This window comes from Esox lucius, chromosome 4 (genome assembly GCF_011004845.1).
Source record: "Esox lucius isolate fEsoLuc1 chromosome 4, fEsoLuc1.pri, whole genome shotgun sequence".
NCBI classification, from domain to species: domain Eukaryota; kingdom Metazoa; phylum Chordata; class Actinopteri; order Esociformes; family Esocidae; genus Esox; species Esox lucius.
In genome coordinates this window covers 20,842,345-20,869,869 of record NC_047572.1, presented here as the reverse complement: position 1 = coordinate 20,869,869, position 27,525 = coordinate 20,842,345, and the positions used below count along the sequence as shown (strand labels likewise).

The window sequence follows — 27,525 nt, the reverse complement described above, 5'->3', positions numbered from 1 at the left end:
ATGGGCGGGTTGAATGCCATTTCTAGACATAACATTTGTTTGTGATAATTGCTGAGAAATGGGGAACTAGGCCATATTATGCCTCTCAAAATGATCTTAATTTCAGCTGCCAGTCTGTGCCTCTCGGTCATTCTAACATTCTGAATGCTTGAGCTAAACAATGCTATGCAAACTGTATGTTGCAGCATTCTGATTGTGGGCTTCAGAATTTCATTTTTGTTGGTGATGGGGAAACAGCTGACCTGTGCCCCACTACTGCCTTGGGTGTTTATATGGAGGTGTAAAACCAAAAATGGAATCGCTAAAAAAAAATTGAACATTTTATGAAATATGGAGAAATAAATAAAACTGGTATTGGCCCAAAAATAAATCTAATTTTATTGGGCCCTAGAATAGTATTGCCTCTATTCTATTTGAGACTGGTATTAGAGGTGTCCAGAGGATCAACAGCCCCTGGACTTCTCTCCTCCTGGTCATGATCCTCCTTCAGCCAGACCAGGCGTGAGAACCTGTGGACATTTATTTATGAGGGTTCTCAGGCCACCACATGCCACAGAAACCTCCCTGCCGTTGGGTGTCACTTGCTGTACTTCATGAGGACAGCTGAATAACCGCCCAGTACTCATCAACACAAGTGTTGACAAGGTCAGCAGTACACCACAACAAACTGGACGCCTGCTCCTGTTACGCCTGGTCCTGTTGTGGCCTGGGTATCGTCAGAACGTGTGCTTAGCCAATCTCTTCTGTCCTTTTGCTCTTCCGTTGTGGTCGTCGTAGTCCGGCTACCTCCCACCCCCTCTGCGTCTCAGTTACTGTCCTCCTTCCCATCTTACACAATTAAAGGTCAGTGTATGCTGGTAATTTACCTAGCTCGATACGTCACCTGTTTTCCTTCTGCATTGCTGCTATGTGCGCCTCTATGTGCTGGGTTCTGCTGCTTTTAGTGTTTCACTCGTAAAATGGCCACCATTAACATTGCTGCTCCTGAGGGAGTGTATACGTGCAGCCTGTTTCATGTGCAGCACCTACCTTAATCTCTGCCATGGTCCTGTGGAGCACTCAGAATTTAAAATACTGTGCGGTGTTGCTGTAGTCCAATGCACTTCGTCGTGTCAAGGGAAATGGACTCTCTGAGATATCTGGGCCAATAATAATGATCTCCGGTGAAAGTCATGTTAGACTTTGAAGGCCAGCATTGGTCATCTGTCTGTTTGATGTACGCAAGACATGTCAACAGTAGTCTGCTAACCATATGCTAAATAGCCCAGTAATCAGTTCCCAATTAAAAACAAGACGTACTGTATTAATGGTAAACTGGGCTTCTGTGTGACTTCCCACAGTATGTTATAATGCACTAATGATTTACCACTTTTGAATTAGTAAATATGGATGCAAAGTGCCTTTTTTTTTTGGCCTTCATTATTTGTGAACTCACATATGCTTCATCGTCCATTACAGAGCTGCTGCAGGCCATTTGAATATCTTGACTAATCAGATTAATAGAAATTGTAAGTTTCCACTGGAGGCACAAAGCAAGTGTGGAAATGTCGCTCTCACAGACACTAGCAGAAACACTTAAATTAATCTGGTTGCTGACATTAAAACATTAGGGATCTAATATGCTGTATTGCATGAAAATTGTACTGTAATTTACAAACAGGAGCAGCTGCACACATTCTAGTCCCTGTGTGCTCTACTGATCTGGCCATGAAACAACAAAGCCTATTTTTAGCCTGTTTATAAGAATGGGTATGTGGATTATATTCAAGATTGGTGGAAAAATTAAGTTGAATTAGTTGGCTTCCAATTGTGTAGGGCAGCACCACACAATGCAAGTCTACATGAAACAATTCCATTGACTTTTATTGATTAATTCTTGTTGCTTTACCTGTGTATAGGAAACCCCCTGTTAGTCAATTTAAAACAGAATTATGAACAAAAACTGTGTTGCTGCATTGTGACAGGGTTTGCTTTCGCTTTAGGGCCAGGAGTTTGATGATTGTGACCTAAATAAAAAAAATACTCTGGTCCCATCATGGCTAATATTAAACCTTTTTACATTAAATGAAACGCATACAGTTTAACACCCTTGGTGTTAGGGATAATGATAATTTATACTTCGCATAGTTTTTGACTCATTACCTTATTCATTGCTAAATGGCATTCCTTGTCCTTTTTAAAATATATATATATATATATATGGGTTCGATCCAGACCTCCCCCTACTTGAATCGGCTGTAGCTTGACCCTGAGGAGAACCCTGATATTGAAATACAATATTTTCCCCCAGTTATTAAAGTGCAGCCAATTACGCAGTATAAAGTCCCCAGTCCCCGTAAGGGATCATTCTGCTAGCATCGTTATTAGGTAGATAATCTGGCTATCATTTGAGTGGTATGTGGGTCTCATGCAATGTAGTGGGGTCTGAGGCCTGTGGCGCAACCATTGCCATGCTGAAGTACTACACTTCAGGGTTGGAAATGCACTACCTGGTTTAGAAAAGGATATCCGTTCAACCTGGATCATTAAAATAAGCTTTCAGTTCTGATCCACAGTATTTAGACATTTTACTTTCCACTGAGTTCTAATGCAATTTACACCCAAGGAAGATTACTTTAATTGCAACTAAACCGCAATAACAATGGTAAATGGGTCAATAAACCATTTGGGTACAGTGCAGATGTGGTCTAGCTGTGATGCTGCCCCTCTCCCCACTGTAGACATAGGGATACATCTCCCCCCTCCAATCCTTGAACCTCCCACCAATCAATCCACTCCAAATGTCTCAGTATCGGCATTCTGCTACCACCCTGACCTGTTCCCACCTGCAGTGGGGAGAACAAGTATTTGATACACTGCCGATTTTGCAGGTTTTCCCACTTACAAAGCTTGTAGAAGTCTGTCATTTTTATCATATGTACTCTTCAACTTTGAGTGACGGAATTGAAAACAAAAATCCAGAAAATCACTTTGTATGATTTTTAAATAATTAATTTGCATTTTATTGCATAACAAAAGTATTTAATACATCAGAAAAGCAGAACTCAATATTTGGTAGAGAAACCTTTGTTTGCAATTACAGAGATCATACGTTTCCTGTAGTTCTTGACCAGGTTTGCACACACTGCAACAGGTTTCGGGGCTGTCGTTGGGCAATACGGACTTTCAGCTCCCTCCAAAGATTTTCTATTGGGTTCAGGTCTGGAGAACTTGAGATGCTTCTTAAAGAGCCACTCCTGTTTCGGGTCGTTGTCATGCTGGAAGACTCAGCCACGACCCATCTTCAATGCTCTTACTGACTGGCTAGGCCACTCCAGGACCTTGAGATGCTTCTTACGGAGCCACTCCTTAGTTGCCCCTGGGTGTGTGTTTCAATGCTCTTACTGAGGGAAGGAAGTTGTTGGCCAAGATCTTGTGATACATGGCCCCATCCATCCTCCCCTCAATACGGTGCAGTCGTCCTGTCCCCTTTGTAGAAAAGCATCCCCAAAGAATGATGTTTCCACCTCCATGCTTCACGGTTGGTATGGTGTTCTTGGGGTTGTACTCATCCTTATTCCTCCAAACACGGCGAGTGGAGTTTAGACCAAAAAGCTCTATTTTTGTCTCATCAGACCACATGACCTTCTCCCATTCCTCCTCTGGATCATCCAGATGGTTATTGGCAAACTTCAGCCGGGCCTGGACATGCGCTGGCTTGAGCAGGGGGACCTTGCGTGCGCTGCAGGATTTTAATCCATGATGGTGTAGTGTGTTACTAATGGTTTTCTTTGAGACTGTGGTCCCAGCTCTCTTCAGGTCATTGACCAGGTCCTGCCGTGTAGTTCTGGGCTGGTCCCTGACCTTCCTCATGATCATTGATACCTCACAAGGTGAGATCTTGCATGGAGCCCCAGACCGAGGGAGATTGACCATTTTGAACTTCTTCCATTTTCTAATAATTGCGCCAACAGTTGTTGCCTTCTCACCAAGCTGCTTGCCTATTGTCCTGTAGCCCATCCCAGCCTTGTGCAGGTCTACAATTTTATCCCTGATGTCCTTAGCTCTCTAGTCTTGGCCATTCTGGAGAGGTTGGAGTCTGTTTGATTGTGTGGACAGGTGTCTTTTATACAGGTAACAAGTTCAAACAGGTGCAGTTAATACAGGTAATGAGTGGAGAACAGGAGAGCTTCTTAAAGAAAAATTAACAGGTCTGTGAGAGCCGGAATTCTTACTGGTTGGTAGGTGATCAAATACTTATGTCATGCAATAAAATGCAAATTAATTATTTAAAAATCATACAATGTGATTTTCTGGATTTTTGTTTTAGATTCCGACTCTCACAGTTGAAGTGTACCTATGATAAAAAATGACAGACCTCTACATGCTTTGTAAGTAGGAAAACCTGCAAAATCAGCAGTGTATCAAATACTTGTTCTCCCCAATGTATATTCTTGAAAGACAGGGCATACTGAGCTTTCATCATAACTTCAGACAGGCCTCAGGAGGTATTAAAAGAGTCATGTCTATATGTAGGCTTAGAATGTCGTCATTTTAGGGGCAAGGCCCATTTTGCCTTGAGTCACAAAAATGTTTAAGGCACAAAGGTTACATGCCAGGGCACAAAGGCCATTGAGTGAAATAAGAGGATTTGGAGCTTACAAATAAACAACTTGAATTGCTGATAAGAAAAAAACATGCATGACAAAAACATATAGATTACTCACTTTTTTAATATCATATTTTGAATAATAACTTATAATAACTGATGTTTTTTCCACAAGTTAAATTATTCATGTTTTAGAAATGACATCTACTCCTCCCTCATTGTTTTAGTGGCAAGCGTTCACATTACGACAACAAACAGGCATAGGTACTGGCAATTAAGTAACGTATAGGCTAGCTAGCTAGAAAGATAACTTTACCTCACTTACTCAAAAGTAAACCGCTAAGTATCCTTTAACATCATTATCACATCCGCTAATGAGAACGACTTAAATAAACAAATATCGTGACTTTGTGCGTGAAGCAAGTATTTCGTTTTTTAATCTTTCACCACAAATGGTGCCATCTCGAGTGATGTCAAACGTTACTTCTCTGAGCTTTCAAAAAGCGTTCAGGTGTATTCTCCCACTCAGAGAGAATTCCCACCTCCCAGTTGCTCATAAACGCACCTTCCAAAACAGACGTTTGGAACAGGTAAGCACTAAATAAGTCAGCTATCTATTGATAACTAGCTAGCTTGCTTACCTGCATGTTGTCCGTTCTTGTGGTTGTTCTCAGTTGCGAACTACAAACAAACTGCTGACTATGAGATTTTGACAGTAGTAGGGGCACAAAGGCCGTTGGCGTACAATGATTTTTGGGGCATCGTGGCCAGAGCAAAGGGCAACGACGGCCATGGCCGTCGTGAAATTCCTACGCTGTCTGTGTTAGTCCCCTATCACTCCGACAAACTGAGATGAGTTAGAAGTGTCTAAAGGGGTCCTGTGATTCAGTGTGACCTGGCCTGTGGCTACCCAATGAGCCTCCTACTAGTGACCCATCCCAGCCGGCAGGCAGTGATTGATGATGTCAAGCTGCCATAGGGGTGATGTGCAGGTTCTATAAAAGCCAGCCAGAGTGCTGTCAGATTGTGTGTTTAGTGATTGGGGGTCAGCTGTGTGTCATAGTCAATGTTGACAGGGTGTTGTTGAAGGTAGCCCGTCCCTTCTGGGCCAGGTGATTGGATGATGGGGCTGGTTCCGCGGTTGCGTCAGGCAGCCCTGTATTTGAGCAAGGGTCTGGATTGTTTACTGCAGCACTTTCCTGCAGAGTGCCGAGCCCATCGCTACGCAGCCAGCCAGCTGAGGACACAGCTACGCAATATGTTCCCAGACAGCCAAGGTCTGCTTGTTCACCTGCTCAGAGAGACTTTATTCTCAATAAGCTCTCAGTCCGGACAACCCGCAAAAAAAAGACACGCCTAACCAAGCAAAACCGACAATCAGGAAAATGGCATGTGAAGTTCTGCTGCCCAGGTAAAAGTCCTAGGGGGTTTGGGGGTGAATTGTGTGTGTGTTTGCACGCGCGCTTTATGGTTTTGTGATGTATTTGTCTGATCGCTTAATAGATCCTTGTGATATCTCTGAGACGTCATGCCCAGGTAGTTCGCCCTGATGAATGAACTTATCAAGGCTTCATAAAGAGGCAAGGGGTTAATTAATTGATAAATTGTAAACAAATCCACCTTAAGTGATACCTCCACAGGCAGGGTTCTGGTCTGATTGACTAATGTTTAATTTTAATACACAGGGCATGTATCAAGGGCACAAAAGAAAGGGGTGTTCACCAGCAGAGAATAAAAGAGTGTGTGGGTGGGAGCTTTTCTACAAATACCTACTGAAAGTGTGATGAATGGCTGGACACTGCGGTGCTACACTCTGTCAGACCCTGTACATAGCCTAAAGAGGCAGTGCTGAGTACAGTTAGCTAGTATAGCTGGCTACATCTACTGCTGCAACTAAGCCACTCGTACTAATAACAGCTCTCTCTGTCTACAGTATGGGTTTATCTAACAGCAGACAGTCAGCTGACTATGGGATGATGAAGCTCAATGTTTCCTGGAGCTTTGCTCTGTGTGATCTTTTATAATAAGGGCAGCAGATAGCACACTGATCTTTCATTAGAACAGGACTAGGCATCAGTATTTTCTCAGGTGCGGCAGTTTTCTTACTGTGTTTTTATCAGAGGTTTAGTTGTCCTTGGTATCTTAAGTCCTGACTTTAATCCTGAGCGTTGTTAGTTGAAATGACTGCAAATTGTTAAAGTCCCACTCCAGTAGAAATATGCATGCCCATTATGTTGTACTAATGTTTTTGGGCTTACATAATCAAAATGGTATATTCTATTGGCTCTTAAGTTTCACACAGTTTTTGAGCACCTAGGCCGTTTTTCATTCTGCCCAGTGTTGCCCTTGGGTTTTAATGTAATTATAAATTGTCGAATGTCAACACTCAACAGTTGACACGCAATCTCTCAACGGGTAACTCGTGTTATTGCCTCCCACAACATGGGCCCCCTTTCGGGAATATGTATTAACAAACTTTGTCATTATGTATAACCTAATCAAGAATATTGGGTCTACAGTGGAATTATGCTAAAATGGTGGCGGGATTAGGCGCTTGAAATAAGTATTTTTCCGTGGACTACAGGATGAAGCCAATGTTTCCTCTACTGTAATAGTTTGTTACTAGGGTTGCACGACTGATTAAATTATATTTGAAAATGCATTATAAATCTGCAATATTCTAATCGCAAACTTTCAGATTTTCCGATCCAAAATGTAATTGAGATGCATGTCACGTGAGGTGACGTCCGTTTTCAGTTTTTCTAGCCGGTGCTTTATCGACATGACTGCCACTGTTAGCGAAGACGTATGCTTTCAGAAGTCTTCGAGATTGTCCCACATACAAAACAGCATGGTTATTAAGAGTTTCGCTTTCAAGGTCAGTGCCTGCAAACATAGTCTTACCTGATGCAGGAAAAAAATCTATCAAGGCATGTGTTGGGAAACATTGGTGTACTAGCCTAGTAACTTATTGGAAGCTGCGCAAACGTCTTCGCATTGAATTTATCGACTACCGTTCTACAATGTTTTACACAGGCTTGACCTTGAAATGAGTAGCCTAGTAAGTGTTGTTTGAAAAGCATGTTTAACTTTAACAGGTTTCTTATTCAGTTAGCACATTGTAGGCTATGGATTATATGATCTCGTTTTAGAAGTCCGGTTATCTATGATATTAAAATTCGCAAATCTTAATCGTCATTCGAATATTTAGCCAAAAAATTGCGATTCAATATTTGATCCAAATCGTGCAGCCCTACTTTCCTTCTCACCCGAATTCAAATGAGAATCTTACCCATAGTAGATTTTGGAGACATACTCCTGGTGTATCTTCCACAGCACCTGCTCTACTAGTCGCATCCGGTTAAAAAAAAAAACTGCACATGGCATGTATCACTCTGCAGTGGGAATCAACCTAAAAACGGAAAACGATCTACATTTTGGGATAATATTTAGGCTTGATCACATCCCCTTGGGCAGTAAAAGAGTAGGGGTTTACACAATTCTCTCCTCTTTTCACGAAAAGGTTGAAAATGTATAAGAAACGTTAGTCAGTTTATCACAATGCATAATGGTGTCTAACGAAATATTAAAACTTGGCGTGACGTAAATGCGTGACAAAATGATCTAACGTCAAGACGCTATACCGTCACTCTGCAAAGTTTTAGCTCCGTGGTGTAGTGTTTAAAGACGTTGCATCTCACACTTGAGAACCAGCGGCGGGCAGCTAAATTAAGCTTGCCTGGTTTCTTTTCTGGTTTTATACTCTGTTGCCTTTTTAGCACATATGCTGTTCTCATTATCAGTTTTCTGCATATTGTAGTGGTGTATCTCTGCTTCTTTTTAATGTACTTTTTGTTTTGTGTTGTTGCTGTATGTCTTCTGTGTTGTCTTGTCTGGAAAAGTTATGGAACCTTTTTAGGAAATCTTTTATTGGACCAGTTGAAACTCGTTTAACTCCCAGAAGAGCTTAACAAGCTAAGGTAGCCTATTTTGGAAGTTATGCACTCGGACCTACCAATGGAGCCTTGTGTCAAAATATACAGATTTCCTGAAGCTGCCAGGGGGTCCAACAGAGGGATGGGTGAAATGGTCTTAGCACTGCCCATGAAAGACAGGTGTATGTCGGACCGAGCTGCTTTGCCCTGTCGTGTTCTGGGGAATCCTCGTGTGAGGTTGTTGTCTAGGGAAAGCAAGGTCCAAGTGAAAAAAATGGAGCAGTTATTCTATAGCTACCATTCTTTTCCAGTCAAGTCGGAATGCAGAAGATGGTCCCATATTTAATAGTTACAGCATATTAGGATTGCCTTAACCTGTATATTTTGATCATAGACTAGAGCCTTTTAAAAATAATCTTAATAGATTTAAAGCGCCTTCAGAAAGAAACAGACACTACATTTAAGAGGATGAGCAATAGTTAACATGGAGGACATTTGAGGTCAGTAGGTAGTCTACAGTCTTTGTTGGAGAGCTATAAGGCAGTTGCCCTCATGTACATTTAAGACACCAATTGCATATTGGCTCTTCAGGACTTTTTAAAGCCTTTTTGTTGTTGACAAACTGTCCAGTCACAAGCTGGTTTCTCCACCGTCTGGGAAATAGGCCTGTTGAGAGGAGTCGTATCTCATTTTGGACCATTTACAGAATAGTCCAAGTGTTTAAGAGGGATTGATGTCGTAACCGATATCTCCGTGTTCTGCTGTCTGGCCTGTGTGTGGCCACATCCAACAGGACTCTCATTCTTTCCCAAGCACAGAGCGAAGGCTCGACCCGCAGGACATTGCTGACTCCAGATGAAAGACTACCTCGGAATATGTGAGACTAAATGGTATTGGTTCTGCAGTCCGAAATTGGGTCAACCGATAAACACTTTCTTGCTGGCTCGCCATATTGGCCGAAGACCAAAGGCAGTGGACAGTTGAACCTAATTATCAGGAGCAGGAGAGTGGGGGGAGGCAGATGTGTTTCTGTGTAGTGTGGCCTCTGACTACCCTGCTCTGTCTCAGTATGGCTCTTTGACTGACAGTGTCCTTAATGCTGACTTCCAGCGCTGCTTTGTCTGTAAACAAGTGGGGTCTGTTGGGGCACGGGGTGACTTAGTAGTTAAGGTGATTTCAGTTAGACAGGCTGGTCAGAGACTGAGGTGTGAGCCTCTACGATACGTCTTTATCAAGGGAGACTGAGCACTCCAATCGACATACGCAGACATGTTGAGGCTTGGCTGTGGAAAGGGATACTTGAGATGGACACTAATATTCTGCCGCAGTCTGAGTCACAGTTGTAGCCTAATGAAGGCCAGTTGGATGAGAGAGACCAGGCTTGTGTATTTATAGCCTCTGTAGCCAGCATTATTTAAGCTACATATGATATTGTGATGTTTATTGCTAGTAGCATACCTAATAATATTGACCATGTGTAGACTACATACATGCTTTATATAAATATACATTTTCCTGTGAATTCTGGGGCATTCATTTTTTTTTTTCATTCATTTTGAAATAGAATAATTTTAAAAGTCCCCCTAAACTCAATAGTGAGTAATCTAAGTTGTAACAAGTGGCCTACCCTGTCTGTTTCTGCTTTTGGAACACCTGTTTTTATTTCCTTGGGGTGCCCCTGCAGCTTCTACCCAAAGGGAAAGCTAAACTTGACACGACCAGTAACTGCTGGGATAACCAGGGTGTTATGTAAGCCCAGATTCCTGGCATGCCACCCTGTTTATGAGCCAGGCAGACTGCTGACTCACCCCAGCCCCTTCCTGTCAGCCGCTCCAGCAATGCCTGGTGATGAGCAGAGTTGCCTGGTGATGAGCAGAGTTGCCGGCTATGTCCTTTTGGACCGAATCAGTGGGATAGACCCTGTTTTTGTCTGGCAGCAGGATGGGGACACTCCTTAAATATTTTGCTGCTCTATCCTTGACTATTTTGATTTGAGACCCCTTCCATTTCAGTAATTTGAGACCGCTAATTTTGACAAAACAATCAGGTACCATCTTTAACCGCTCACATTATCAAAGCCAATGACTGATTTTCAGAATTCTGCTTTAATCATGGGTTTTAGTCTAGGACTTTTGGCTTAACTGATACAGATTAGGACGCAAGTGAGCTGAGGTCATGAACTCCTTTTGTCACTTCACTGCTCTTAGTTTCCATTGGAACACACACAGATGGACATACTGCCCAGAAATGGGAAGGTCATTTTTTAGCAGGAAGGGCCAAGTTGAGAAGATGTTACTGTCTGTTCTAACCGGGCTTTCCTCTCTTTCAGTTCACACATCTCCCCCATCAGCATTCTTCCAGGATCTGCTGAGTAAGTACTTTTTCTCAATCACCACTTACCCTTTTTAACAGCGGGTGCTTGCTTCAAACTCTTTATGAATTTTAATGAAAACGTAAATGGAAAATTGGATTAGTAACAGCTAGTTTCCATCCAGTATTTCTGTTAATAAGGTGTTGTAAAATAAGTAAGTCACAACAGGCAAGATGGACATCAAATTCATTTCTGTCATTCGACATAGAGGGAGCTGTTCATTTTGAGAACTGGTATGCAAATATGATATCAAATAAAAGAAAAATGCTTTGTTAATAACAGGTGTAGAATAACAGTTTAATGCTTACCTATTGTCATTTTTAATATTTATCATCTAATGGAAGTAACAGTGGTGGTGGTCCTATCAGCAACCTGGAAAAGCATGTTGATTAACAGATTAAATAATCATTTTGTGGCAATACTACATAAATTCTATTTTTTTTTTTTTATATACTCAGGCTTTGCTAGACATGTTATGTGTATTTGGGACTCATTGAATTTCTCAAACTTGTCTTTTAGACGACTAACATAGAAGGCTGTTTCAGAGGTGCTGAATTTCAATGTTGACTAGTTGGAGAAGTGGCATGTATGTATTGACTATTTCCAATATGGAATTTACGGCAATCAACCACCAGGTGGTGTCAAATGTTTATTAGGATCGCTGATAGTGTAGTTACACCCAGATGGTTTAAAGACGAATGTCTGTATGCAACAGTTGGGTAATAACGTGTAAACAGAAAAAGTTTAATGAATGGGCACCAGGTCATCACTGACTGCTCTTTGTCTGTAACTAATCAGTTTGGAGGAAACAACTGATACAGAATGCACATTTTCTTAATGCAGATTTTGGAATTCCCCCATTCAAATCTAATGCAGATTACATGTACAGTGGATATAAAAAGTATACACCCCTGTTAAAATGCCAGGTTTTTGCCACTTTTAATGTGACCTATAATGTGAACAATTCAATTGAAAAACAAAATGAAATCTTTGAGGGGGAAAAATAAACTCACAATAACCTGGTTGCATAAGTGTGCACACCCTTAAAATAATACTTTGTTGAAGCACCTTTTGATTTTATTACAGCACTCAGTCTTTTTGGGTAGGAGTCTATTAGCATGGCACATCTTGATGTAGCAATATTTGCCTACTCTTTGCAAAAGCGCTCCAAATCTGTCAGATTGCAAGGACATCTCCTGTGCACAGCCCTCTTCATATCACCCCACAGATGTTCAATTGGATTCAGGTCTGGGCTCTGGCTGGGCCATTCCAAAATGTTAATCTTCTGGTGAAGCCATGCTTTTGTGAATTTGGATGTGTGCTTTCGGTCGTTGTCATGCTGAAAGGTGAACTTCATCTTTCTAACGGATGCCTGAAGGTTTTGTGCCAAAATTGCCTGGTATTTGGAACTGTTCATAATTCCCTACACCCTGACTAAGGCCCCGGTTCCAGCTGAAGAAAAACAGCCCTAAAGCATTTTGCTGCCACCACCATGCTTCACTGTGGGAATGGTGGTCTTTGTGTGAAGTGCAGTGTTGTTTTTGCACCAAACGTACCTTTTGGAATTATGGCCAAAAAGTTCAGCCTTGGTTGCTTCAGAACATAACACATTTTCCCACATGCTATTGGGGACTTGATGTTTGTTTTTGCAAACTTCAGCCGGGCTTGGATGTTTTTAAGAAAAGGCTTCCATCTTGCTCTGAGATGCAACTGAGAAAATGCTACTAGAACAACATTACTTTATTTGTGATTAATCAGAGTCCCTTTAAATGATGTGAGGTGTGTAATGAATTCTATTTAATGTACGTTTGAATGTGATTGGTTAATTCTGAACAAAGCCACATCCCCAGTTATTAGAGGGTGTGCACACTTATGCAACCAGGTTATTTTTCTTTTCTTTCTTTTTTCTTTCTCAAAGATTTCAGTTTGTTTTTCAATTGAATTGTTCACATTATAGGTCACATTAAAAGTAGAAAAAGTTCTGACATGATTTATCTTTGTCTCATTCTTTTACATCACAAAAGCCTGCCATTTTCACAGGGGTGTGTAGACCTTTTTTTTTTATATCCACTGTAAATCCTGCCAATGTTCTGATCGATTTAGTTACGTTTTGAAAACTTTCCGTATCTCAATTTCTGCCACACACCTAGTGGGCAGAGGGCCAGATGGTTAGAGGGTCAAAATTGGACCGTTTCATAGTTCAAATCCCCCAAACCATCGTGAAACATCTGCCTTGTGTCCTTGGGCAAGACTATTAACCTTAAGAAGCCCTTTAAGGAACGATTAAATGGAGTTGTCGGAAAAACCCTTCTACATTTTACAGAACCGCTGATGGATGGTTTAAAATTGGTTTGTTTTAGGTGCTATGGTGCTTTGAATAAAGAGCAAAGGCCTGAATAGGATAACAGGACATAGGATACAGTAGTGAAGTGCCCCTGCAGCCGTCAGCCACTGAGGAGGAGTTGGAGGGAGGTGGTGAGCAAGACGTGAGGGTCACCAAACTATTTGAGTTGACATTTTGACTTGGGCCAAGCCATCACCTGACACCCCTCCTGGTTCCCCTGAGTGTAGGCAAGGGCAGACTGACGTTGTTCAAGGCTAGTTACTGTACTGTATCTGCAGGAGACAAGTACACTGGGCTTCAGCTGGTGGCTTTTTCTAGGCTTAGTACCGCGTTAGCTGTAGCTAGTGGTTTTCTGCTCTATTAGGTATAGCTTGCAGCTAGCTTCAGCAGGCTTGGTGTACTTGTGGCATTCCAGTGGTTTATCTCGGACGATAGAACCTACTGCAGCCATGGCGACTGGTTAGTCTAATCACTGTTGTGATGGTTTTCTACGTGTGACAGCAAAGTGTCCTCCTTCCTGTAAATAAGGATTTGTCACGGAGCTGGGCACAGTTGGGACTTTAACCGCTGCCTGCTGGTGGCCTGCTGGTTTGGGTGTGTGGTTCTGGGAGGTCCTGGAGACGCCACACCCCTGGAGAGATCAACGAATGATGTGGACGCATATCTATGAGCTCAACTGTACCGTGCTAGGCGGTTCAGGAACCAGGCTACACAGTCCCCGGATTGAGCTCTTGCCAGGGGGACGGTTGGGTTTGGGCAACCCCTGGCCAACACGCACCCCCTCGAGTCTCCACTACCTTAGATGGCTGTGCTGAAGCCTTGATCCCCTGGATTCACGCTTCTCAGGCTCCCAATGAAAAGGGAGCTTGGTGCTTAGTTGAAATATTGGTGGATTATGTATCTCAGGACTCAGAATAGAGAACTGTTCCCTTTTATAGTCTAATTTTCATAGTTGACCTTATTAATCTTAGCTGAGAGCTGGAAATGGGTGGCTGAGCAGTGAACTCTCATGTTCCTTATTAGATGGATTCAGAGGGTTATTTCTGGGGCAACCGTGTAATGCTTTGTGTTGTTTCTGTAGGCTTATAGAGAGGACCATCCGCGCTGCAGTGGAACAGCACTTCTTTGACCTCAAAAGCTCCATCGACCAGATCAGCAGCTATGACAACCAAGGGTGAGCAGTGAACACACGTGAAACACTGCATTTCACGTAGAAATTATGTTGAGAATAAAGAAATGACCATGGAGAAGCTGGATTCAAGGATTATTTCCTGAGATAACTTAATTCTGTTTTTGCCATAAAATAAAACACTATCTTTAAGAAGTACATTAAAGGAGACATGTTGAAAGATATTGTAGAGTACTGCATTCTGTCCAAGCACCGTCCTACCTGACCTTGAGAGCCCTGCGACATGTTTCTTGACTTTTCAGCTGTCTGGGGGAAGACCAAATGAATTGTTTTTGAAAGCTTATTGGTGATTTTTAATCCGGCGGGACATTATTGGAAATGCGCAGGGTTACATTGTTGAATTGTCAGTCCTGTAAGTTAGACCAGTAAGACCAATCCTATAGTTTCTGTTGTGCTTCATGTACTTGAACTGGGTATTTTTATACACACCCATACATGTTCTCATAGTCTCACGCACAAATTCACATATTTGATACATGATGCAACTGTTCACACATGCAGAGCAACATAGGAACACAGTGACTTAGTCACGCCAACGTGCCGTTGTCACCAATATTGTACATTCTGGACGGAGCTGGATGGAAGGCAGCTCCACAAAGGTCACAGAACCAAAGTTGAGAGCCTGCCATGCTTAACGTGGCTGATGACTTGTTTGGTTCCCCAAGGCCGGGACCCAGTGAGAGGCCGGTAACGGAGCTGATGCCATGCCAGGACCACCGAGAGGAGACTCTGTGTGAAGGGGAGGGCCATGCCACCAGCCCCCTGGCAGCCAAAAACGCCCAGCAGCATTCTGACAACCGGCCCAAAGCTCAACAGGTCAGTCACACACACACACACACACACACACACACACACTTCACCAGCACTGACGGTCAGCAGAATGTTGAATGCTTTATCATACTGAGCCCTGTTGTTGAACAGCAGCTTGGTTCCAAGGTTGATGCTGTTGCTACTAGCATGGTCTTTTGTCTGGACCTAACAAAGATGTTATTCTCCTGGGAGGATGGTGGGAGACTAGGCAGGCTTGTCAATACAGACGCTGTTCTGTTCTCCCCGAGCACAGCTAGTCCTGCTTGACGTAACCACCGCCACACACTAAATAACTGCCAATTACATGCTCATTACAAACCCTGCGTTCTGCCTCTTGTAGTCCATGTTGCTTAAGATGACACAGCATGGATTTTATATGGATTTTCCATCTTCAAAGACACTACAGAGTCTTGTGACATGGCAGAGCACTGCTTTAGTTCTCCAGTGGCCTTGTTTAGAGCCTTGGTTCTTCCTAGATAAAATGGCACCTAGTTTTCACTGACGTCTGCCCAGCCTCCCCTGTTGTCCTTCACCACAGTGCCCGCTGCTGGCTGGACTCCACAGTCCTTTAGCCCAGAGAAAAAGTATGCCAATCACCAAAGTGTGACAGTAACTCCTGTTCAAACCAGACACTCCCCACTTTATACAAGCATATATACGCAGTCTCCATTCAATGCCTAAAAAAGGCCACCTTCCAGCAATTTAGGCTGTAGTGTCTCAATAATACAACCGCAAAACTAATTTGCTGCTTATTCTGCCTCCTTTTAAGTGTCTATTTGAAATGTTATGCTTGGCCAGTGGAGACTCAATGTGTCCGTGTAAGAAATGTAATACTTGATTTGTTGTTTCTGTGTGTTTTTCCCAGGAGGTCCAAGACTGTGACCATGGCGCCGCCCTGGAGGAGAGTTCTGGAATGGACCTTGAGGCCACCGAGGCTCTTGTAGACGCCGAAAACAATATCAACACTGCCAGGTTGGCTTTGAAGTATTTAACTGTATTGCTAAACACAACAATTACCTCCATAGCTTAAACACCATGGCTTTGCTGTCTAGTTCATTTCCTGCCTGCCCAGAGAAGTCTAATAGCTGGCATTCAATGAAACAAGCTAATCATTATTATATGCTAATCTGGATTTGGGGTTTTTCAGTTGGTGTTTTGTTAATATTTACAACATGGATTTGAAATGTCGCCTGGCGAAGTTGAAAGCCAGCGTGAGGCCTTTTCAGTGGCTGTTGGAGACATTCCTCTGTAAACACCCTGAGACATGAGAATGTCACGCACATCTTGTGCGGCGAAATGTCTATTCTAGTCCACTGAGCACGGCTTCATCCTCAGAAAATAAAGCAAGAATTCACATGCACCGTTCACCGCCAGGCATAGTCAGCTGACTAACGGTCACTTTATTGCGTGCGCTCAGTAGTCAGGCCAGAAACAGCCAAACCCGGCGTGCCTGCCATCACACTCCAGACACTCCCTCTCCTTTGTATTCATCTCTTCCCTCCCTCCTCCATTCCTCCCTCCAGGAAAGAAAACCAGTCATGTGAGAAGATGGACCAGGCTGGTCTCATCACCTGTGTGAGTGTCTCTGACGTCTCCTCCCTTCATCTCTCCCAAACGGCCAAGGTCATCCAACACACTAACTCCTCTTCTCCTCCTCCCAGGATGTGTGCCCGGGTGACCAGAACGCCAACACGGACTCCAGGGGTTACGCCTCGCCCCCTGCCAGCTGTCCCGGCACCAACAGCTCCCTCCACCTCAGCCATGTCTTCCCTCACAGCCCCTGGGAAGGTAACTGAACAGGCGTTGTTCCCCTGGGGACGCCCGGGAACTGTGTTGTGGAGTGGAGTAAACCTGGATGCAGATGATGAATTAATGATAGGTTGTTGGGCCAGGCCTGAGATGGCCGTAGGGCGTAGCTCTGAATGCTTGCTCCAACTGGTTGTGGAAGAGCTCAGCTCACGGCAGTATTCTCTGCTATCTCTCTCTCCTTCCCTCTGTACTCCATTAGCACCATCCCCAAACAGCCTCCCCCTCATTGACTTCACATGTATGCACCTGCATGGGAGAGGCCATGGTAAGTAGGAGCTCTTCATCCATCATCCCTGTCTTTACTAATCCGGGCCCTCTAGGACCAGATCCCCGTCACAGTGTAATCCAGCCTGCTTTCCCCTCCGAGCGTCTGTCTCCATGCAGGGCTGACCCCGCCTCATCCTCGCACCTCTACCTAGCTTTAGAGAAGAGACTACTAAACACACACACTGTGGGACTAAATAGCATTTCATTTAGACAAACCCTTGCCAAATTGGGCTTTTTGCCGTTTCACTACTGAGGAGGCAAAGTGGGCGGAAAGGCCTGTTTAAGAATATGAGAAGAACTGAATACTTGAATATTTTGGTTCCACATTGGACCAATGCATTTTATATTATATGTCTGGGGTGAGTTTAATTTGATGCTTTGTTTATAAAGTAATCAGTCATATCACTGTGAAATTCTGATTGGACATCATTTTATGGCTCCTAATGAAGTTTAACCTTTGGAATGATTCATGGACAGACTACAGCATCATATTTTGGATGTCTGCAATGAATGGTGAAACTTAAAATATAGAGACGCTTTTCCAAAACAAGACATTCAAAATAATAGTTGCTTTGTGCAGACACATCCTGGTTCTGCCACTCTGTTTAATCCAGACATGTTAGAACCGGTTCCATGTTCATACAGTACCCCTTCAGTGCCTCCATCACCTGCTTGTGTTGTCCCCACCCAACCTCCACCTTCCAATTTCTAGGTGCCACTTGACTCTCCAGGCCAGACGGATGCTCTGTCCTGAGGGTTTATCTATGTGTCGGACTCTTTAGATTCTGGAACGGCAGTGCTGTACGTGCTAGCCTCGTACTCCAACTCCCCGCCCGCTACATATTGCCTCTCGTCTGTGTGTTTGTGCTCCACACAGACCCCGTGCCAGCTTTCAAGTCGTGGCAGGACGATAGTGACTCCGGCGAGGCTCAGCTGTCACCCCTGGCTGGACGCATGGTGCCCCTCCCCCATGAGGAGGACGCCCACCCCCTCATGGCCCGTCGCTTCCTGGACTTTGGCCACAGCCAACGCTTCCTGCAGCTCACTGACCACGACGCAACTTCTCCCACCAAAGCCCACCAATCCTTGGGGAGGTGAGACACACTCTTTAGGAATGGTCTTTTCTATGGACAAGATGAGCAGCTTTGAGGTGTCCCTGTTCGGTTATTTTGACAAGTGCGTATGACTCAATGAAATTAGCCCTTTTCCCAACCCCGGACATTAACATTGAAGTTACAGGCATCTCCTCTCTCTCAGCAAACCTCTGTCGTCCTTGTCTAGGCCTCGCCGTGCCTCCTTCAGTTCCAAAGAGAGCGGGGCGAGAAATGAGTCCGTCTCCCACCAGCTCACCAAAAAACTACAGAACCTCAAGAAGAAAATCAAACAATTTGAGGAACAGTTTGAAAAAGACAGGAACTACAAGGTAAGACAGACGGTGCAGTATGAGCAACCTGTCGCTCCTCCTTGGTCATTAGATGCCAGTGTTAGGGACTTATATTGATTGTCTTCTTCTCCAGCCGTCTCATGGAGACAGGGCAGCTAACCCAAAGGTCCTCAAGTGGATGACAGACCTCACCAAAATCCGCAAACAGTTAAAAGGTAAGCGCCTCCTCGGTGTGTGTGGTGGTGTTAGGTGACGGTGAGGGCTGGGTTGGGGATCGGCTGGGCGAGTGAGCTTGCGTGTGGGCCATCCTATACTTCACCTGGGCAGCCTGGTCCTGCCCCTACCCAGCTGCCTGACGGCCCAGTCATCAGTGCATGTTATAGTACACGCCGACCATGGCCTCCCCATAGTGGCCTTCCTTCACCGTGTTGGTCCATTGTGAAAGTCACCCCCTCCACCCATCTATATCCATTCCATTTGAACGCCCCCCCCCCCCCCCCAAATGGGAGATACAAAGCCGAATAAGTTTCTCTCTCTTCTTTAAAATTTAAAAACCGGACGTCCCCCATCGGCAGGAAGACAGCATCTCTTTCCCAAAGGGTCCCTGAGGCACCAGGCGGTGCTTCAGTCATACAGACGCCAACACCCCTCCTCCTCCGCCCCGAACACACCCCATTTTACACTTGCACGCCCCCTCACTGCCTCTAGACAGGCACCCTACCTATGTAAGTACACTAACAGCAGTAAGTAGAAACCCAAAACACTTCTGACTTGTTGACTTTCAACTGGAGCCACACTGTCTCTGCCTCTTTTCTGTGTCACTCTGCCTCTTGCTCTGCTCTGCCTCTTGCTCTGCTCTGCCTCTCGCTCTGCTCTGCCTCTCGCTCTGCTCTGCTCTGCCTCTCACTCTGCTCTGCCTCTCGCTCTACCTCTTTGTCTGAAAAGCTCCACCGTGTTACACAGAAACACGTCCCAGTCCTGGGGGTTGTCAGTATGCCATTGGTAGTGTACCCAGTACCCCTTTGTGCTTGGCAGTGTCTTTAGATAGTGTGAAATATAGTTTCTAACAGTTTTATTATTACCTTGAATGGGCACTGGTCCTCTGGAACATGCCTTTAATGACGACATTGCCCTCAGTGCAGGCTGGCTGGTGTGTTGTGTTTGCTGTTCTTCCAACAGTCTTCCCCTGAGTCTTTAGGTAGACCTGTAGTTGGGATTAGTTGTAGTTGGCTGTCAGGAGGATTCTTGTCTCTGGATGACAGACAGGAGGACTCAAAGCAGCAGCAGTTACAGCCCATCAAGCTCCTGCATGTCCTCTGTCACTGTCAGCTATGAACCAGGCCTTTGTTCCTCAATCATCTCACCTCCTTTCCCTCTGTTTTCCTCTCTCCTTCTTTCTCCATCCCTCTGCCTCTCAGACGCCAAACACAAAGAGGCCGAGCTGACCCCTCAGATGAGGCCACGCAGCAACACCCTGCCCAAGAGCTTTGGTTCCACCCTGGACCAAGCGGGTCACAAGGTTGTTGGAGAGGCAAAAGGTCACGGGCCCACCAGAGAGGAGACACTGGACCTCATCCAGCGCCGCATCAAGGAGAAGAGGGAGGAAGACAACTGGCCAGAAGACATCAAGGTACGACATGTCCGCTGTCAGAAGATCGCTCCCACAAAGCTGCTGTGAAGCCCTCATCTGAGACATACACATGGAAACCAATGTTGTGCAAATGACCTTGTCTCCCTATAGAAAATGACCAAGGAGCAGCTGTCCTGTGAGAAGACGGTGCTCCAGAAGAACCTCCTCCACTACGAGGGCCTACATGGCCGACCTGTGACCAGGGAGGAGAGGCTTGGGGTCAAGCCACTGTACGACCGCTACCGCCTGGTCAAACAGATGCTCACTCGTGTCAGCATCACCCCTATCATCGCCTCCCCTTCCAGCAAGAGACGCACCCAGACACTGCAGCCCATCATCGAGGGAGAGACGGCCCACTTCTGTGACGAGATCAAGGAGGAGGAGGAGGAGGAGGAGGAAGAGGTTGGAGCGGAGGTAGAAGCTGGAGCCGAGGAGGAAGAGGAGGAAAGCCACTTGGAGGTGCAGAGCATGACGTCAGGGATGATCATGGCCGGGGACCAGCCTCAGCCCAGCTCCCAGAGAGACTGTGATGGCCTTCTCAAACCCTGTATGGAGGAGACCTCTGGGAAACTGGCTCTGGACCTACGTCTGTCCAGCTCCAATGCCTCATCCATGTGAGCTGACCTACATCACATATGCACGCCACTCCACCCTTAACAACAGCACATCCCCACCGTCTGTCTAGGTTCAATGTATTTAAAACGACTGGAACAGGGCTGAGATCTATTAGCGCTGGTCTTGAGAGTTGCTGGATGAGGCAGTAATCTGGTTAGTGTGGTGAGTGAGGACATGGCCTCAGGGGAGTAGAATAGAAAGGGCAGTCTGACCAGCTTTATGCCCAAGTAGTAGGGCTGGTTCTGTTGCTGTGACATACATCGTCACCTGACCTGGTCACTTTCTGCATCTACACATACAGAATATCTGACCGTATGATATACATGTACACATACAGAATATCTGACCGTATGATATACATGTACACAGAGAATATCTGATGTCATGATGAGACCCATTGAGAGATGTCCACTATGTTCATTTAATGACATGATATGTCTCCCTGTCCAGGCCGGAGCTCCTGGAGCAGCTGTGGAAGGCCCGGACTGACAAGAAGAACTTAAGGAAGACCATTCGTGAGTTTGAGGATGATTTCTACCAGCGAAATGGCAGGTCAGTAAAAGACAGCCGGTTATGTTCATTGGTGAGGAAGCTTTCCCCCGTGTCATCCAGCCTTTAACAACAGTCTGAGTGACAGACAAATGGCTTGGGATGAATGTTTAGTAATATCCAACTGGAGCACAAATCCTGTCTTATTTACAACACCAGCAATAACCTGGTTGGTTACTGATTGTTCACCCGTTCGGATGCATTAAACAGGCCCGTATCTCAGACCTCCTGTCTTTTCTTGCTACAGGAGCGTCCAAAAGGAGGACAGACTCCCCATGATGGAGGAGTACAAAGAATACAAACGGATCAAAGCTAAACTCCGTCTGCTGGAGGTGCTGATCAGCAAGCAGGATTCCTCTAAGTCCATCTAGAGGGAAGTGAGGCCTCCTTGATCAACCTGACACTGACGCGAAGGAAAATCCTCCCTTCATCAAGCCGAGCCAGCAGGTCTCTCCTCGCAGCCACTCCCATAGACCCCTGCTGTCTCCTGTCCCTAGTCCATCACACATGGCCCCTTAATGAGGACTCATCTTCATCCCACCAGTCAAGACTTTACTGCTGTCCGTTTTTGTTCAGAGGAATTTCCCCATCCTCTTTACAGTTTAGATTGTGTAGTTTTAAACATTGTGTTTTTCATTGACTTCTCATGTTCGGTAGCTTCTCATACTGAGAAATCATATTGGAGAGGACCGGCGCTTGTGTTTTTTACTGTGTTAAGTCACCAGGCCATGAACCGAACTGTCCCTCCCTTAGAGCAAGGAGACTGTTTATCCTAGTTCAGACATTCAGACTCACAAGAATTCAGTTTAACCAGCTCAGTCTTCATCCTTCAAAACTGGGATGGTTTTGTGTTGTCTGGGTGCAATTCCTTTGAAAGATGTCATTGTGTATGTGTTCTTGTAAATCAATATGTACACATGTTTGTATGTTCCAGTATGTATTTGTTCTTGAATGAAGAGTAGTTCAGTGGGTTTGAAAACAAGCCTGACATATTAGTATGCTTGCTAATCCCAATTGTTTTATTATTACACAACTGTAACTATTGAAGCGGAGCAGGTTTCATCAGTTGGGACTGGTTTGGCTCTTGAGATATTTGACTGTGGATTATCAGTCATCACTGTGGGACACCAGATGGAGGCACGGCCAGGTAGGTTCATCACTTAGTGTTCCTGTACCAAGGTACTCTTCATTTCCTGGCTATAAGCCTGGGCAACTTGCTTTTAGCGTATAAAAAATATACATGTCTTTCTTTTTTTTTTTGTACCAAGATGTGATGGGCAGTTCCTTGCCCTGTTAAGACGCTTCTGGATGGGAAGCTAGTGTTCTGTCTTGCAGTGAGTTTCCACCACCTCAGTCCCCCATTGTCCAGTTGTACAGCCAGGTGTGCTGGCCAACATCCTACTGTTGCAGCCTGTTTTAAGCCCCCGTTTGTTTGTGTGGATGGGCAGTGATCGGGGGGGTGGGTCAAGCTTTCACAAGGATTGCTAAAAATGATTTGGCTGTTCCAGGTTAAGATGACAAACAGCCCCAATGTCCTAACCCCTGTTAGTCTCTGGGGAGTGTGAAGATTGTCAAACAGTTCTCCTGCACCCCATATCAGCTTGAGGTAAACTAGGCAACCTCTGTTAAGATTTCACTTACTACGCAGAACAGTCTCAGATGGGTGTGGAATGACTGCCAACATCTAGCTACTGCATGTTTCTGCATTGAAGTCCAATGGCACTTCGGTCAGCTGTTACTGGACCACTGCAGAAGACCTGGATTTGTTCAACTAAGAGGCCCAAAAATGTCAGGCTAGTGCTATTCATGTTGGTTTCTGGTGCTGCATTGGGTGTTGGTCATTGGAGTTTATTTTTCACTTTGGGATATGTCCCATAGTGAGCCGTAGGGTTTGGTTAGGCAATGTAGAGCCAGGTCATCGCTGGAACCTGGGGAGTTGTCTGACTACAGGGCTCTGAAAAGGCTTTGCTACAACCTCTCACAAACAAGTCGTCCCTTGACATAACTTATCTATCTCTAGAGCCCAAAGCCTCTTATGGGCTTCATTCTGAAGGTTATATGAAACCGGGTCAAAGTGATGCATGTTGGGAATGACACTGGTTTATGGGTTGGTTGGCGTAGTCGGCTTGAAGTGCTGCCTGCCAGTCCTTTGAGATCATCAACCCTGACCTTCCAACCCCTAGCTATTCTAGTTATCCAGAATTGGTTTGGAATGACTGGACACCGCCCAGTGCGACTGACATCAAGGCCAGCATCGGTTTCAGGAGGTGGAATAACGGAATAAATTGTTAGTCAACCGAACACCCCCAGAATCTAGGGGATCTAGTCTTGCCTGAAGGACATTAGCACTGAACTAAGAATGTGGCTTTTTGCCCTTCACTGGGACAAAACAGTAATGAAACCTTTCCTTTAGTTGGCAGGGTGTGGTTTATGTATGATGGACAGCGTGGGGGAAGTTCTAGAAGTTATTTGCACAGCATTCTGAGAATGCAGCTATTGTTTTGTCTATCAACTTGTTACTTTTTTTCTTTCTTTTTTTAAAGCACTACTTAAACTGAAGGTTGAATGTCAGGATGTTAAATTATTTCAAACAATATATTTCACTTTGTGATGTTCAAACCTGAGTGTGTTCTTTTTTTTTATGACCATTATTTTGTATAATATTGTTTTGTAACCCCTTCCCAATACACCTTCAAAGTGTAGTGCCTCTGTATTGGCTAACAATCTGTTATGTTTTGGTTTTGTATAAGATAGACTCAGTAGTAGGCTTGCATGGCAAATATTTGTATTGTTTATATTTTTGTGCCATGAAGATGAAGCAATAAATTAGCATTGGCCTGTATAAATGGAATGGGGGTGTTGTTAACCCAATGTGTGCATTTTAATGAGTAAATGGCTGATTAATGTTTAATCTACTCATGGGACTTGGTCTTCTGTTTTCTACATTGCAGGCCAATCCATGAAAATGTCACTTATAACTGCTTTGAGAGTTCCACCGTGACTGGATCTGCTAAATAAGCATTTTTACCACTTGAGTTGTCAGCATAATGGTGTTTAGAGGCTTTAACCAAATGAAAAGAGAAGATCTGTGTGGAAAGAAAAGTGGGGGTATATTTGGACTGAACATTCCAATTTATATAATTTATAAAGGAAGATGGTTTTATTGGTTGATGTGTTATTTTCTGTCAGGGCTTATTGTTTTTACATAGTGCCTGCAACACTTAGTAAAAAATGTGAAGCCCACAGGTTGAGGATGTATAAACTGACCCTGTTGATAGTCCCATCCTAGCATGTTTGTTTTTGTGCTTCGAGGGACGGTGGTAGTTTGCATCAACAACTAGATGGTCAGCCACCGGCTCCCAGAGCCTCCCTATCTATATGTGGAGCTGTGTATTACATTCATATATCTAGAAATGTTTTTGTGAATGCTTGTTTTCCTTCATTTAAAAATGATAGAGTACAATCAGTAATAACGTACATTCAGACAAAAATAAAGATTGTAATTTACATGCCTTCTTGCAGAAGTTTATTTGGCTTTATTTATTTGGCTTTATTTATTTGACCAGATGCACTATTTTAAAAACAAATCAATTTTCTATTTACAGTTTTCTGTGAAGTATGCAGTGACTAGGTACCTTGCATTGTGTTTAGTCAGGTAAAGTCCATTAAGAGTTGCAATGTGTTTTAATTGAGGCAGGTGGACAAGCTGATTATTTCCCAAGCTAATGAGTCAAGCTCCTGTCTGCAGAACACCAGTCAGGTTACTGTTGGAATAGACCCAAACTGTCTCATTACTGTGATTACACCGTTTACACACAGTGGCTTCCAAAAGTGTTCAGACACCTTCACTTTCTTACATTTTGCTATGCTTAATTTGATTACATTAAACACAATACCACAATTACAAAGCAAAAACATCTTTAGACATTGGTGCCAAATTATTTAAAAGTAAGTAACTGATCTCATGTACATCAGTTTACAGATCCTTTATTCAGTACTTGCGCCTTTGGCAGCTATCACCTTGAATCTTCTTAGGTATTTTTTTTATTTAACCTTTAATCAGGTAGGCCAATCGAGGACACATTCTCATTTGCAACGGTGACATGGCTGAGACAAAGCACAAACGTCCAAGACAACATACAGTTACACAGAGTACAGTACAAAATACAAAAATAAGTCTGTATAAATTATGCCACTACCAGCATTGCACACCTGTACTTCAGGCAGTTCCTCTGATTCTTCCTTTCAGATCCTCTCAAGTTCTCTGAAATAGGATGGGGATGTGTCAGTGATCTGCAACCTTCAGGTCTCCACAGATGTTCAATAGGGTTCAAGTCCAGGCTTTGGCTGGGCCACTCTAAGACATTCACAGAGAGGCATGAAGCTGCTTCAGTGTTGTCTTGTCTGTGTAGTTGATAATGTTTGATTAATCTTTGACCCAATTTGAGGTCCTGTGCATTCCCGACCAGGTTTTCAGTAAGGACCTCTGTATTTTGCTCCATTTATTCTTCCCCTCAATCTTGATCAGTCCCCCAGTCCCTTCCACTGAGAAGCATCCCCATAGCATGATGCTCCTACCACCATGCTTCACCATAGGAGTGGTGTTTGCCAGTTGATGAGCAGGACCTTGTTTCTACCAGATGTTGTGATTGGTATTCAGACATAATAGTTTGATTTTGGTTTCATCAGACCAGATAAAGGACTGACAGGAAAAATCTAGTACCATTTGGCTAACTCCAGCTGGCATGTCATATGCCTTTTTTACTCAGGTCACCTCCTTGGCCAAGGCCCGACTAGTTAGTTTGTACTGACAGTCAGCTTTAGGATTAGCCTTGGTAGCTAGAAACCTTCCATTTCACTGGGTGGTTTCAATGCTTTAGACATGCCTCGACATCTGAGGTCTACAGAGATACATTTGGAGTGTTGATATGTTGCCCAGCTGATCATCTTGAGGCTTCATAAATTGCCTCTGTTGGATTTAAAACATGATCGATCTATCCCTAAGCCCCCCCAAAGATACTGTGCCTCATTGCCTTTGTGAGCATGGCCCAATCGTCTTTTCTATGTGTAAGTGCTGCCCTCTAGCGCCACAACCAACACTAACACCAGGGTAACACAAGCCACGCTTTGATCAGTAGATCATTCAGGTCCCATCTGCAAAGTTCGGGTTTGCGTTAAGGCTAAAGTTTGGGCTGAGCATGGTGTGTGTGTACATGAAGATATACTAAGGGTTAGGGGTTGGGCCATGTGTCGATCTAAAAATGGTTTTAACAACAACTTAGTTGAACGTCAACCTTTGCCTTCACCCCAATGTCATGTCCACACCTCAGCTCAACCATGATTGTAATTTAGTCTCAACTCTACATGTATTTTTCTATTGACCACATAGGGGAGTCATTCATCATCTATAGGCCATTGCACACAACCGCAACCAAGCCCTTGTAGTTGTTTCACATCAGTGGAATGATATGGTATGATTTCGTATGATATGGTATGATATGGAATGATATGTATGATATGGTATGATTGATATGTATGATATGGTATGATACGTATGATATGGTATGATATGTATGATATGGTATGATTGATATGTATGATATGGTATGATATGGTATGATACGTATGATACGTTTCAAGTGTAACATTTGAAGTCCTTTCAAACGCCTAAGAAACCAAACTTGACCCAGATCCACAATTCACTGTTCAAAATGCTAAAGAACACCTTGCAATTTTTATAAAAACGTCCTATGCTGTCCAATTGTGTACAAATAAATAATTGTGTGATGCTTTATATCCGTGTGCCACAGTAGGCCAGTTAGCCACGTTAAAACCACCCCAATCTCGAAGTTCACATACTTTTTCCCTTTGGATTCTGGATAGGAAAAAATATATATATTTTGTGAAATTAGGAAACTAGGACTTAATCCTATCGCACTTCATCTTTTTATGGTAGCATATCATTGTTGACTTTTATATTCCAGGAAAAGAATGACCCAAATCCATGCTATTTTGTTTATATAGATATATTTAT

The 27,525-nt window shown here is 43.9% G+C and overlaps 1 protein-coding gene across 5 annotated transcripts in view; it reads left to right on the top strand.

Moving 5' to 3' along the window:
- fam13b (family with sequence similarity 13 member B) overlaps positions 1-25,010 on the top strand; it is a 50,676-nt gene extending 25,666 nt beyond the window's left edge. For 3 of the 5 annotated variants that reach the window (XM_010899042.5, XM_010899067.4, XM_010899050.4), the window contains exons 8-22: positions 10,853-10,894; positions 14,320-14,412; positions 15,093-15,243; positions 16,103-16,209; positions 16,761-16,812; positions 16,899-17,025; positions 17,246-17,311; positions 18,191-18,407; positions 18,595-18,736; positions 18,831-18,912; positions 19,273-19,422; positions 20,116-20,327; positions 20,439-20,941; positions 21,393-21,494; positions 21,739-25,010. In XM_010899042.5, the coding sequence (XP_010897344.2) occupies positions 10,853-10,894; positions 14,320-14,412; positions 15,093-15,243; positions 16,103-16,209; positions 16,761-16,812; positions 16,899-17,025; positions 17,246-17,311; positions 18,191-18,407; positions 18,595-18,736; positions 18,831-18,912; positions 19,273-19,422; positions 20,116-20,327; positions 20,439-20,941; positions 21,393-21,494; positions 21,739-21,862 (2,170 nt within the window). In that variant the 3' untranslated portion in view covers positions 21,863-25,010. The remainder of the gene's footprint in view (positions 1-10,852; positions 10,895-14,319; positions 14,413-15,092; positions 15,244-16,102; positions 16,210-16,760; positions 16,813-16,898; positions 17,026-17,245; positions 17,312-18,190; positions 18,408-18,594; positions 18,737-18,830; positions 18,913-19,272; positions 19,423-20,115; positions 20,328-20,438; positions 20,942-21,392; positions 21,495-21,738) is intronic. The other 2 variants (XM_010899058.4, XM_010899076.4) reach the window with 2 other exon arrangements.
- The last annotated feature ends 2,515 nt before the right edge of the window (positions 25,011-27,525 follow it).